At 31.5% G+C, this 13374-nt stretch overlaps 1 protein-coding gene across 1 annotated transcript in view; it reads left to right on the top strand.

The window, feature by feature from the left end:
- Positions 1-13374, top strand: part of LOC117109550 (low-density lipoprotein receptor-related protein 1-like) — a 118541-nt gene that overhangs the window by 26721 nt on the left and 78446 nt on the right. Inside the window, exons 5-9 of the mRNA XM_033251920.1 lie at positions 1660-1782; positions 4522-4659; positions 7314-7444; positions 8471-8573; positions 10887-11055. Of these exons, the coding sequence (XP_033107811.1) occupies positions 1660-1782; positions 4522-4659; positions 7314-7444; positions 8471-8573; positions 10887-11055 (664 nt within the window). The remainder of the gene's footprint in view (positions 1-1659; positions 1783-4521; positions 4660-7313; positions 7445-8470; positions 8574-10886; positions 11056-13374) is intronic.

The following is a 13374-nucleotide window of genomic DNA, read 5'->3' as shown; positions in this document are numbered from 1 at the left end:
AATCGTTACTCCTTGGAGATCTTGCATCTTTGTGCCAGTTTTTTTTTTTACAACACAACTGTCTTTTTTATTGACATGCATTATGCATGCATTATAAATATGTTTTTATTGTTAATAATATATTTCAAGCAAGAAAGTATTATATGCAGTCTCTTCTTCAGTCTAGCACAAATAGAAGCGAATGAAGGATTACTGAAAGCTATGGAACAAAAAAATATGTAATTTTCACAAAGACACATCATAAAAAAAAATCATCCACATGAAGATATAAACAATTTCATACAGTATAATTAGTGACGATGTTGCTGTAGATGGACTGAAAGCTATGGAACAAAAAACTGTATATTAACCCTAGTGCCACTTTCACCTGTTATTCCCACGCTTAGTAAAGGTAAAGGTAGGAGAATAACCCATAACTCGTGTTGAATTGCGTATGGGCATGGTCCATGACTACCTAGCAGACAAACAAGTACTGTCAGTATATGTGGCAAAGACAAGCCAAACCAGTCACTCGTCGCAAATTGTGTTTCAGAGAAAATGGCCAAAACATGCTGGAATGTCAAATTTTAAAAAATCTATTTTATTGCATTAAACTAACCTTTATATATCTACACATCATTCTATGCTGTTATTTTCCCCATTTTCAATGTTAAAACAATACTTTTTAAGGATTTAAAGATAGTTTCTGCATGAGAAATGCCTGAAATCATAAACTTTGATGGTTAATTTCTCATATATTGTTCTTTAAACAGCTGTGTGGTTAAACACTTGTAACTTCATAACGAAATGTCCGATTTGAATGATTTTTTAACCATTTTATAGCTATTATTTTACTCTCTAACACTGTATTAATAACTTAAAATCGATTTTTGCGACGAGTGACGGGTTTGGCTTGTCTTTGCCACATGTTAGATAGGGTTGATACAGAAACAGTAGCGCATCATTACAGTACAAATAACTGATGTTGTTTGTGCAAACATCACTAATAGTACAGTACACACATAACCGCAAGTAAGTTTACATAATGATTCTTGATTCGATGATGTTGCACAGGCAAACCTGTGCAACATTCATCAAATTCACACACACACAGACACAAACAAAAAGACCTGGACAAAGACACGAACAAGTACTGTATAATAGTGATGATAGTTGTGTGTCTAGAAACAGTAGCGCATTACATATAACCTCCGGTCACTTCACATAATGATTAGCCGAGCCATTAGATACAGCAATTTGAACATTGAATATGAGCCCCTGGGGAAGATTTCTAGTCATGTAATCCAACTCAGATCATTGTTATTCTACGCTACAACATTCACAGCCTACTTCTACCCTGCCATTAATGCTACAGGGTGAATTCATTTCACATCCTCTCTTAGTACAATAATCAAAGATACAGTCTGCAAAAAGCTACAACACTTGAAAGAAATATGTTGAATACATGAAGTGCTTACTTTGTATATTTAAGTACTTCTAATTAGCTTTTGATTTTAAATTAGATTGTGGTAAAATCACCTTTGTTAATTAAAGAAAATAATATCTTCATGTGGAATCATACTCATCCTATATTTTTTAATAATGGCAGAAACATTCTGAAATGCCAAATTGCTACATGGTGCTTTAGTAAATAATTTTCTTTTGTTTCTTTGTTTTTAGTGGATCAAAATGATAAGTGTGCAGAAAAGCACTGTCAGGAGATGTGTAGATATTCCATATTTGGTGCTCGATGTTATTGCCGAGAGGGACGCCAGCTGAATCCAGACAATAGATCATGTTCTGGTAAGTATATTGTAACATTACTTACATATGATTTATCTTCAGCATCTGAATCCTTGCGGTGACGGTTTCATTTTAGTCTTTCAGGAAGTACTATCGTATACAATGTTGAAACTATGTCTGGATTAAATTTAAGTATAATGCACACATTAATTACAAGATATACTACATTTCAGAAAGCAACATTCAAAATTATATGAAGCTTGCCATTCCGAAGCAAGCGTCGCAAATTTTTAAACCGAGTAAATAGCATAAAGAATGTGGAAGTATTGTATACTTTAGTACAGAAAAGCCGTAATACTTTTACTCATAAATTTAGCAATAGTAAGTCGATGACAGTAAATGACCCATCATTTTAAAACTTACAAAGTAAAGTATATTAATATATCAAAGAGTAAATTTTTTTTTGGTCAATGATGCTGTTTTTTGGATGCCGAGCCTCATATGTGATATAAGTGAGATTTTGAGCTTTGTTTTGAATGGTCTTAGTTTTTATGGTAATAGCATGACAGGAAATTTAATACTGTTCGTGGAAATATTTGGCAATGTAATTGTTTCAAGACCATAAATTAGTGTTATTGGTAGCAATTAAAGCTGTGTAATTATAATGTAAATTGGATGTAAAGAAAATCCTTTACTATTAACAAGGTAATAGATAAAAGTTTTATGCAATCGAGTAATTTGTAATTTTGATTTAGTTTCAAATGATGGAAAATAATCAATAAAACAAATCTAGTTTCAAAAGAGGGAGTTGCTAAAGTGGAAAAACCCACTGTTATCAAAAGAATGCGAGTTCCTGTAACATATATTTATGTTACAGGAACTCGATCAATAGGAACAGGAATATTTCCTATTGATGGACAACCGTAAAGAAATAATTTTCTCTTTATCTTCCTGCTTAAACACATGGCTCCTCTCTTTCAGAGAGAACAGTCTATATCCTCCCTCTCCTTCTTTACCATAGTAGAGCACCAGATCAAGATCTATAACAATTTTTTTTAAATGAAATTATACAGACCGAGAAAAAAAATGATATTTATAGTTTTGTTGACATTTATGATACTAAAAAGTTTTGTGACACTGTATGCACCCTCCTAATATGCAATTATAGTCAAGTTCTGAGAACTCTATAGAAATAGAGGCCTAAGGAGCCATTATTTCCTGAAATACACTGTAATAAAGTTTTATTTTAATGGATATTATTAAATTATACAAATAAAATAAGAATATAAATCATTCAATATTTGGACTATTTGCTTTGTACGTGATGTTTATGTAAATTATTAGTTTCTTAAATATTTATAACTGATCCATTTTTCTATCTTGGTAGCAGATGGCAAAATGATACTTTTCCATTAATTATTATTTGCATACATGCATAATGACTTATTTTATGGATTCTGTTTAGCTTGGAGTAAATGTCTGTAAATGTATTTACAAGAGGCTGCTATAATTATTAAAGACTTTTAAAGTAAATGATGATAAATAATATTAGGAATGATACTCTTGATTGTTTATCTATTTTTGTTACATTTTTTTGTTATTAAATAATGCCAGGTTATACTATGTAATTAGGTAATGTTGAGGTGCCTTCGTGACTGTATTTTTTCAGCCATTTTCTCTTTATTCGTCCATGCTTTGTTGATAGCCAACTTGGCTGTTTTGTACCATATGGAGCTGGAGACAAATTGTGACGTTACGCACCGTGGACTCTAACGCTTAAATTACCACAAGGCTTAACTTATCATTAACTTCATTCATCACTGGTGATTCTACGCATGGCAGCTTATGAATTATATTTCTGTCACTGTATCCTACATAAGTATGAAAAAAAAAAATATAAAAAAAATATGAAAAATAGGACATATTTGTTATAGAAGTAATAGAATGGAATTAAATAGTATTGGTATTGAGAAAAAAAAATTATATTCATTCTGAATACAAACAAAATATTCAAGGATGAAAAACACAATAAAGTACCGAACGGGCAAACTTATTATTATTGTGGTGTAAAAAACAGCTTAATAGTAATACATTGTGGTGTGCTCTCTGACTTTTTCCTATATTTACAATTTGCAAGAAAAAAAAAATACATCACTACTTGAAGGATGCATGTTAATATTTCCACAGTTATTACTACCATCCTATCTATGTCATATTTATATAAAATAATTTTTTGAGAAAAGTGTATTTTTCCATCTGGATTTGAACCCAAGACCTTGTGATTACTGTTCAGATGCTCTACCAACTCTACCAGCTATGAGGCCAAGTGGTATACACTTTTGGATCCCGATGGAGACAATATGTTTTTCTCAAAAATTTAATATCTTTATCACCAGTGGAGGTGTATTTCCACACCAAAGTTACTATCATTTGCTTTTATAATAAATATTGTACAATTCTTGATGGTACTCAAAGATGTAATCAAATTACGTGTTTTTATGAGATAAAATTTAATGCTAATTCTAACACTTGAGCTGATCACACATCTCGCTATCAGATTTTAGTCAGCCTCAACAGTATTATTTGATCTGTCTCATTAGCATGTGCTTGAATAATATGTGCTGGAAAATAGTATTTTGGAAGTCAGTGCATCTGATGTAATTAACCGACTAAAATATTATTAAGTGTAATGAACAGAAATATGATAAATGTAGGAGTTTATTCAATTGGTATTATAATATTACAATAATAATAAATGAGAGGATTTATACATTTTGATTGATTTTTATTTGTGTTTAGATTATAATGAGTGTGAAATGGTACGAGTTCCTGTGTGTGACCAGACATGCGTAAACCAGGACTCTGCTATTAATACGTGCAAATGTGTAGAAGGGTTCTCTCTTCAAGAAGATAAAAGAACATGCAAATCAGATACATGTAAGTAGATTACACACATATTTTTTTTTTTATAAAGTTTTGTCCACACTACACTATTAAATTTTATGTGATAAATTTATGTGGTGTGCCCATAAAAGGACATTTTGATAGTGTGGACAAAGGTTAAGAATTCTGTTACACATCAGGTTTAGCAGGATTCTAATTTTTTTTTTTTGGAAATGTTAAATATTAAAGTAGAATAGTTATTTTACATGCTTAATTATATTGAATTGATAAAGTATTTGGCTTAACCGGTAAGTTATAACAAAATATATAATCATAAGAGTGATGTTTGCCATAACCTGACATGTGTTCTTTTAACACATACAAAGAATAATACAGGTCTGCCGCCAATTAAAAGACTGCAGTTTTCATAGTCTTTACCAGCTTTGGTCTCTAATTAGAATAATAAAAATAAAAGACATATTTGTTAATGTGGGACCACAGAGAAGTAGTCTTTAATTGGAGGTGGCCTTTAATTGGAAGGTTCTTAATTAGAGGGAGACATGTTTTCATTTGTGCAGGATTTTGTATGGGTTTTGCTATCAGAAAGTAGAAAATAAACTGGAGATCGTTCCAAAAATAGGATGCGGAGAGAATGATAAATGTTGTGTAAATCTAAATTTTTGACGATGGTTAAATTTACATCACTAAATGTAAATTCTGAATTTTTTTTGTGTCTGATTTTACCGTTGCCAAATTTTTAGTCAAAACCATCCTTGTCTTAATTATGTGGGAGACAAATTTCAAAGTAGGTGGCCTTTAATTGGAAAGTTCTTAATTAGAAGGAGACCTGTTTTCATTTGTGCAGGATTTTATAGAGGTTTTGCTATCAGGAAGTTAAAAAAAAAAATTATATTTATAGTTTTGTTGACATTTATAATACTAAAAAGTTTTGTGACTGTGTATACTGTATTTTTTTTTTCTGTTATTTCTTCGCTGTTGTGAATTTTCAATCGGACCCCATTGGAAACAAGTCCTAGGACTTTATGGGTGTTCCGGGCATCCTTTTCGTTTGTTTTTTCTTCAATTGGAGATCGTTAAAAAAATAGCATGCATAGAGAATGATAAATGTTGTGTAAAGCTAAATTTCTGATGATGGTTAAATTTACATCACTAAATGTAAATTCTGAAATTTTTTGTGTCTGATTTTATCGTTGCCAAATTTTTAGTCAAAACCATCCTTGTCTTAATTATGTGGGAGACAAATTTCAATGTACCTAGAGTAAGATAAGAAATTTAAATAATAGAATTTAAACAAAATATAATACTGCAGAAGGCCAACATGAATAAAGATAAGAGAAAGACCAGGGCCAGATTTATCAAATTTAAAAAAAAGTTAATTGTATGCATGTGCCATCTAAAATGATTTTGCTAAGATGGTTTGATAAATCAGCTTTATAAGATATTTGCTTAGGGACATTTGCTAAGCTGAGATTGATAAATCCTGGGCCTGGGATAATCTATGTATTCTGCTTGTATGGCTAGTCTTTAGAATATAAATTCATTGGATTTGGTTATTTACGAGGATAAATTTTAAGTCAATTTCGGAATATATTTATCTTAATAGCTTCTTCCTAGAAGCAATTTTGTTTTGCAGTCATTAATCACATGGAATTTACTTGGTAATATAATACAAAAACAACCAAAATTGATTTATTATGAAGAAAAATAATATTTCTCTTTTACTTAACTCAATAATGGAAATTGTTAAATTCGTCTCAGGATTTTTAGCATAGATTTCCTGTGTGCATTATCTAAAATTGATTTCTTGTCAACCTATACCCTTTGTCTTAATTATATTGAAGACAAATTTCAAGATGGTTCAATTAAGCTCCTACTAGGGCCAAAATTGGCTTCCAGCCAGGTGTCTCCTAGACCCAAATTCTTCTCATAGAATTGGCTACAAATAATGAGACACTTACCGCATATATTTGATTATTGTTTTGTTGAGGTCATCTTTCGCCCATGTTTGTTCAGTGATGTGTAGATGTCACGCAATATAAACATGTGTAGTAACAGTGTTATTTGTATTGTTAATTACCTTTCTTTGATTGTATTTTGGTGTTTTTTATTGTAAGAATAAACACGTATTGCTACCTTTATTACAATTCATTTGTCAATGCCATTTTGTATGAGTAATAATATAGGAGTAATTGAAAATATTGTTCTGGATCCAATTGCATTATGATTGATGATTTTTTTTGAATAATAAAATAATTATTTTGTATAATAAAGATATAAATAAAGATTATTGTCATGAACATGTACATGTTGCCAAAGAGTATTAAATTATTTATTAGCCATAAATTTGGGGAATGGAATATACTTCCTTGCATAGTGAAATATAGTATCTTGGATGCTGTTATTATTTCTGTAATCTTCACTGTTTTCACCAATTCTTATCGATATTCATGTATTAAATTAACATTTTTATGCTCTATAATTAATGTTTATAACATTTTTTAAATTTTACATGGCAAGTATTCTCAATAGTTATTATTCAAAACTATTGATGTGGTATTTTACAAATATTAAATATATTATTGTTGTTAATAGGTATACAGTACTTAGAATTTTAAGATATTATTGAAGTAATTATTCTTTGTATCCATTTTATAAAGAATTAAACCGAACTTTTCTATTTTCCATAGCAACAAATGCGTTTTTGTTAGTTGCAAGTGGTGAGAAGATCATGAAAATGTCGCTTCTTGGTAAAGGTTTATCAGATGATCTGACAGCAGAGCGAGCAAATGCCATCAACTACGACATTAAAAGGGAGAAGGTAAATTGGACTGTCTTTCACATCCTGAGGTTGAAGTATTAATGTAGCATTCTGTTGTAGTGGGTTACGTATAAAATAGACAGCGCTCTGGTGAGTGATTAAAATTTGTAGGGAAGAAGTCTTTAAAACTGTCTTTTATTTGATATGTACAGTACATTTTTGTGAGCCTTTGTTCATCTTTTTATCCCTGTAGAAATACAAACTTCCTCTCTTATAAGCCCATAAGGCCTCACCCTAATTTATGCCAAATTTTACGTACCAGCCTTTCCTTGGGCAGAAGTCCAGATGATAAGAATGAGTAGCTTAACTGACAAATACTCAAAAAAAAAAATTTTTTTAAATATCAAATACAGTCAAACTTGCCTAAGTCGAATATAAAATGCCACTGAAATATAGTTCGACAACGTTGTACAACATGTACAACAACGGTTGTACATGGAGGCCAAGGATGACCAGAAGAAATTCGGCCATAGCCTGAGAGATAAGCAGTATTTCACCGAGATGGACGATATTTTTGATCGGCCTGCAACGAAACTCATGTTGTCGGGCCCTGTCAGAGTCGTTGCCATGTACACCATCAGCAGGCTTGTCAAAACGGCCTACGTCTGGCATTGCCTTGGTATATCGTCAAGGTGGGGTGTCTTAGAGAGCATTTGTGTAGCTTCTGCCATTCCATGTATTGTCACCAAGATATGTTTTTGGTAGGAGTCCCAGTGTGGGTGCAGTTTCGTGTTGGTTATCACAGATCTGTGAGGTTACACCATCCCACATAAAATGTTATTTTTATAGTGTGTCATTTATAACGATCATATTTTCATGTAAATTGATTAATAATGAGGATCAGATGGGATTTCGACCTCCAGACTTACAGTACTTCTCTGGAGAATCCATTTGCACTTTACAACTGAAAAAAAGCACAGTATAATTATAAGCACAGTTACCAGTACAGATGGTCTGCAGCATTCAAGTTAAATAAGGTAAATTAAAAATACTAAATTATGATTGTCATCTGCTTATTTTCTAAAGGTGTGTTGGATAAACAGAACAAGAAATGGAAGATTTTTAAGCTGTGTCAATTCAACAACACTGACAAATCCAAAAGAAATAAAAATGGCCTTTGATTTGAGTGGTAAGTCTGTGTGTTTTCGCAAATATGAACTAATATCGCTGTATCGTATGCATATGTATCATGAGCATATGTGCGCTTTTTTGAGTTTGTAGATAAGCAAATTGAAAAATTGATATATTTTGGTTCTGAATTTTGAAAATTGGTGGGGGGGGGGGGTCCCGTTGATTCCCCGTTGATTTCTATTGTTTCAAATGCCCTGCCCTGTCATCTCCGCATTCCCCTTAAAGTTAATTCTGGTGTGGGTGTATCTACTGTAGGATTGGGGTGGAGATGACTGTTAGGATCACAAAGTGAGGTTGGTTGCTGGATCATTAAGTGGGAGGGGATAGCTAGCAAAATAAGCTAATATTAGATGATTTTTATCTACTTGGGTGTGTTTTTCTTTGCTTTTTTGTTTTCAATGGGGTGGGAGGGGGTGTTCCCCTGCAATAATGTATCTTGACTATATAGTCATACCTCTATTCTACTGAGGTAACCTGAACCAAGTTATTCCTGTCCCATTTTGATTTGCATAAGCATTTCTCAAGATGTTTGTAAGGTGCTGACAGAATAATGAATGCGTACATAACTTATTAACATAATGACATCCAATCCAAAGTAGTCATAAATCATTCCTCAATACATTTGTGATGCAAGTATTTCTATTCCTATATATATCGCTCAGGAAATTATTCCCAAATGGTACGTGAAAGGTCTTGAGGTATATCTTACTCTATTATAAATTCTCTTGATGTTAATCACCATGAAAATTTTCAAAAACAGGTCGAAAATTAGAGCCTACTTCAATAATATTTTATTTATGTATTTATTGATTTATTTAGGTTTAGGCTCAAGGTCAATGATAGGTCAAACAGTGAACTTAATTTATTTTTTATTTACAAATTCGACAAACAGTCCAAGAGGAAACCAAGAGCCCAACATGAAAGTGGTAACCTCTTAACTAAGTGGCATATCCCTTCACAAACATAAACACAAGGTGCTCTACAAAGTATCATTTTGAGGCTTAGGGGTGGAGTTGTTTTGGTCGTGTGAATAATTCCTGTACCTTGACAGGAATTGAAACCAGGATCCTGGGAATTGGAAGGCAAGAATCTTAATCACCAATCTATACTCAAGTCCATGAAGTCTGTAAAAATGCTAAAGCATCTCTCTGTACCAAATTTTTGTGATGGCAATTCTTGGCTTCAGATTTTAGGGAAACCAGACCTAACTATTTGCTTACATCTCCAAAATCACACAACCATTATTACTTAAATTCAAATTAAATATTTGACTATTGTTGAATGTAATTGATTAATGATTTGTTAATGGTTCCATTGAAAAACATAACATTTTCATTTCCAAATGTACTTAATAGTTGTTAAACTTTTTACCTTTAAATTTCTACCCTCATAAACATGATATGTGATATTATAAATCATTCTAATTTGTACCGTCTAATTGTAAGAATGTGTTAACCTACCTGCTTATGAAAGGTTGCAGAAAGTGATATCAAATGAAACTACAAGTCTATCAAGTTCCATAATATACCTTTATAAACAGTGAAGGCTTTAAAATTTGAATGTGTTATTATTGTTACTAATGTTTTTATTTATGAGTTATGTGAGCTGTAATAATTATAATAATACTATACCGGTGGTACAAAGCCTCTGCAATAGGTGAGCTCCAATCATTGGAACAAATGCCTATTGCAAAGGTCTTTAACAGATTATTGTAACCTTTCGTATCTTTCATGGTATTCTTCCAACATTTTACATCAAAGCTTTTGATTCAATGTAAAATGAATTGAAATAAATTAATTCGAACATTTGATGGTAGTCAGCCAGATGTTGCTAATTTATGTCTAACATGATCCCACGAAGAGCGGGCTCACTTTGATCATGCATGGCTGCATGTAATTTTAAATTTAACACTAATTAAAGCCTGAAAAGTGACTTGATAATATTGAAGCTTACCATCCCACGATGAAAGATGATTCATTGTAGGACTTGTGAAATTTAAATTGCATGATATTATGCTTGGTCACTTCATTGGCGATAATATTTGAAGATGAAAAAGAAAATTAAAAGATTATAGAAATTGACAGGTTTTTAATCCCCCACTCTTTCATCAAGGAAGGAGGTTCTTGTTTATTCATGTATGCAGTTGTGGCCCTGGTAGCACAACTTATAGTTCGAAAGAATAACATATAACTGCAAGCATCTGTAGCGCCCAAATAATCAAGCATTCATGTCTATGGTTGCGAACAAGTTCTTGCTATAGTACTTTACATGTGAAATGTATTTTAAATGGTTTCATGATTTTGTCTTTCAGGGGTTGAACAGTTTGCTATTGAATGGACAACTGGTAATTTTTACTTTGTGGACAGTCGATCAGAACGGATATTTATATGCACCGGCCGTGATGACAATAATCACTGTTTAACCATCGTGTCGAATGGGTTGGCTAACCCTAGGGGTATTGCAATAGACCCAGCTGCAAGGTATGTAAACAATATTTTTGCAAAAATCTTTGTTCAAGGTGTTTAGTCTTAAATACTAAATTTCCATACCTAAATATTACTCTGACCACATGGGCAGAAATTTTACCTGCCTAGTTGTTCATACATAGATAATGCTGAAATGTTTGTTATTACTGTATTTATTATGTCAATCCCTTGGAAGACGAATGTTGCTAGAGGGAACTTAAATTATGCTTCTTTAGGGCATTCTGCATACCAATTAAAGTTGATTAAATTCTTACAGCTTTAACAGGCCAATTTACTGTTCCCTATATAATTAAACTTGTGGGAAGTCAAGTTACTTAATGTGTTAAGTTGCTCTTAATGTGTTGAGTTGCTTAGTTATATGTATTAATATTATGTATTCAAAAAATATATCAGTGATTAAAGATACTAGAAACACAAGATAGAACTCCCACATAGAAAGAATTAAACGGATATACATCTTTTGTCACATCTTTTACGTAATTTACGTAAGTTTGCTTATCTCCTGTCTGCGTGCGATGGGAAATAAACAAACTTATGCAGTATACCCATCATGCAATTCGATGATACAGTTTTTTATGTGGAGAGTTCTATCTTGTGTTTCTAGTATCTTTACTATGATTTATAACCTTGAATTTCAATGTAAAACAATGATTTTTTTGATGCATTCAGATCAGTATGTGTATATTGTCAAATTCTCTGAAGGACTGGCTAATAGCCAACATCATTTTAAAATAATCAGTAAATACTTTTGGTAACTTTAAATCTAAGCCCCATTGGTAGACAATGGTATAGTATTAAATCAACTTAACTGAATAAATAATATTTTTTTTTTATTGATCTTGTAATAGTAGTTCATTCTTTCCCTCCATTGTAAATTAAACCACAATATCCTGTTATTAAATCCTTCCATCTGTTTCGGCCAGTGACCGTCAGACGTGATGATTAATGTATTCGTATTTTCTAGTTGTCCGTGCCCATTCCAAAGCAAAAATGGTATTTCACTTGCATTGCATGTACAGTACACGCTTTGTGATTGCATTTTAATGACCGCACGTACAGCCTGATCATCCTGAAATGCATTCTGCATGTTTAATATTCTACTGGTTAATGAAAATTGTTTCTTGGATCATAACATTTTTAATATAATTTCTTCGCATGAGTATGTGTTCTAGTTTATGTAGCTGAATAAAGTATTTAGATGATTAAGTTGTGTATTGAATCATATCAGGAACATATGATGAACAAGGAAAGGATCTGAGAATTGTTACATATATTTTTTAAGCATGAGACTACGAATGACGCTAAATAGCTAACAATGGAGTAATCTTAAGAATGAATTGATTATTGGTGAGGAAAGGAGGCTTTGAATTTTACTATTTATATATTTAATTCAATTCAATATATAATTTAATTTCAATTCTGTAAAGACGGAGAACAAACCTTAAAGAAATGGAAACATTTAAATAACGGAACAAAGTTTTTTTAAAATTAGAATCATAATAATCAACACCATCATTTTAACTAAATAATAGGTTATTAGGTAGTTGACGCATACGATCATTACTACATCATAAAATTGAAAGTAAATTATTTTATAGATGCCCTTAATGTTGTAGAATTAGAGATAGAACCAAAAACAACCTTCAGTGGGGCAAATATTGTGAAAACAATTCAGTTTTTGCTGATTTACAGAATTTAGTACTAATGTATCGATATGTAAATAATAAATTAAATGTATTTTATGTATTTACTGATTTAGTATCTAGCAAGCTTCTTGTTCTTTTATTTATCAAGCATCAAGATTGTAATTTCATAGTTCACTTGTTTGGAATATGACAATAAAGCTTATCTTATCTTTATACTATAAACAATTCTGATTACTAGCCAATAATACTGGAATGCTATTATTTATGCATTTGTTCAAAAAGGTAAATAATGTTCTCATACTCTAAATCAAAGCTAACTTATTTGGTAAGTCAAATATTGACTTAAGTTTATTTGCTAACCACACAAAAGTATATTTTGACAGACAGTACTGCAGAAAAAAAACAAAGAAAATACCAGTAGATCTTTCACTAATTAGATCGTTCAGTATACATTACATATACATTAGTTTTGAATTTTATTCTAATTTTTGTTATTTTATAAGTGTTACATAATTGTATTATGTATGGATGTACCACTGTACAGGGGTGTACCACTGCTCCTAAAGGGACTGTAATGCCAATAAATAATTAAAAGTGCGATCAGGAAGGTGTTGGGTTTGAAAAGTTAATTTTACAAATAAGTAAATATAGTAGGCCTATTAACTAA

Source organism: Anneissia japonica, unplaced genomic scaffold (assembly GCF_011630105.1).
Source record: "Anneissia japonica isolate Jap-2015-1 unplaced genomic scaffold, ASM1163010v1 scaffold287829_len2072220_cov186, whole genome shotgun sequence".
Lineage (NCBI taxonomy): Eukaryota > Metazoa > Echinodermata > Crinoidea > Comatulida > Comatulidae > Anneissia > Anneissia japonica.
This window is presented reverse-complemented; position numbering and strand designations above follow the sequence as displayed.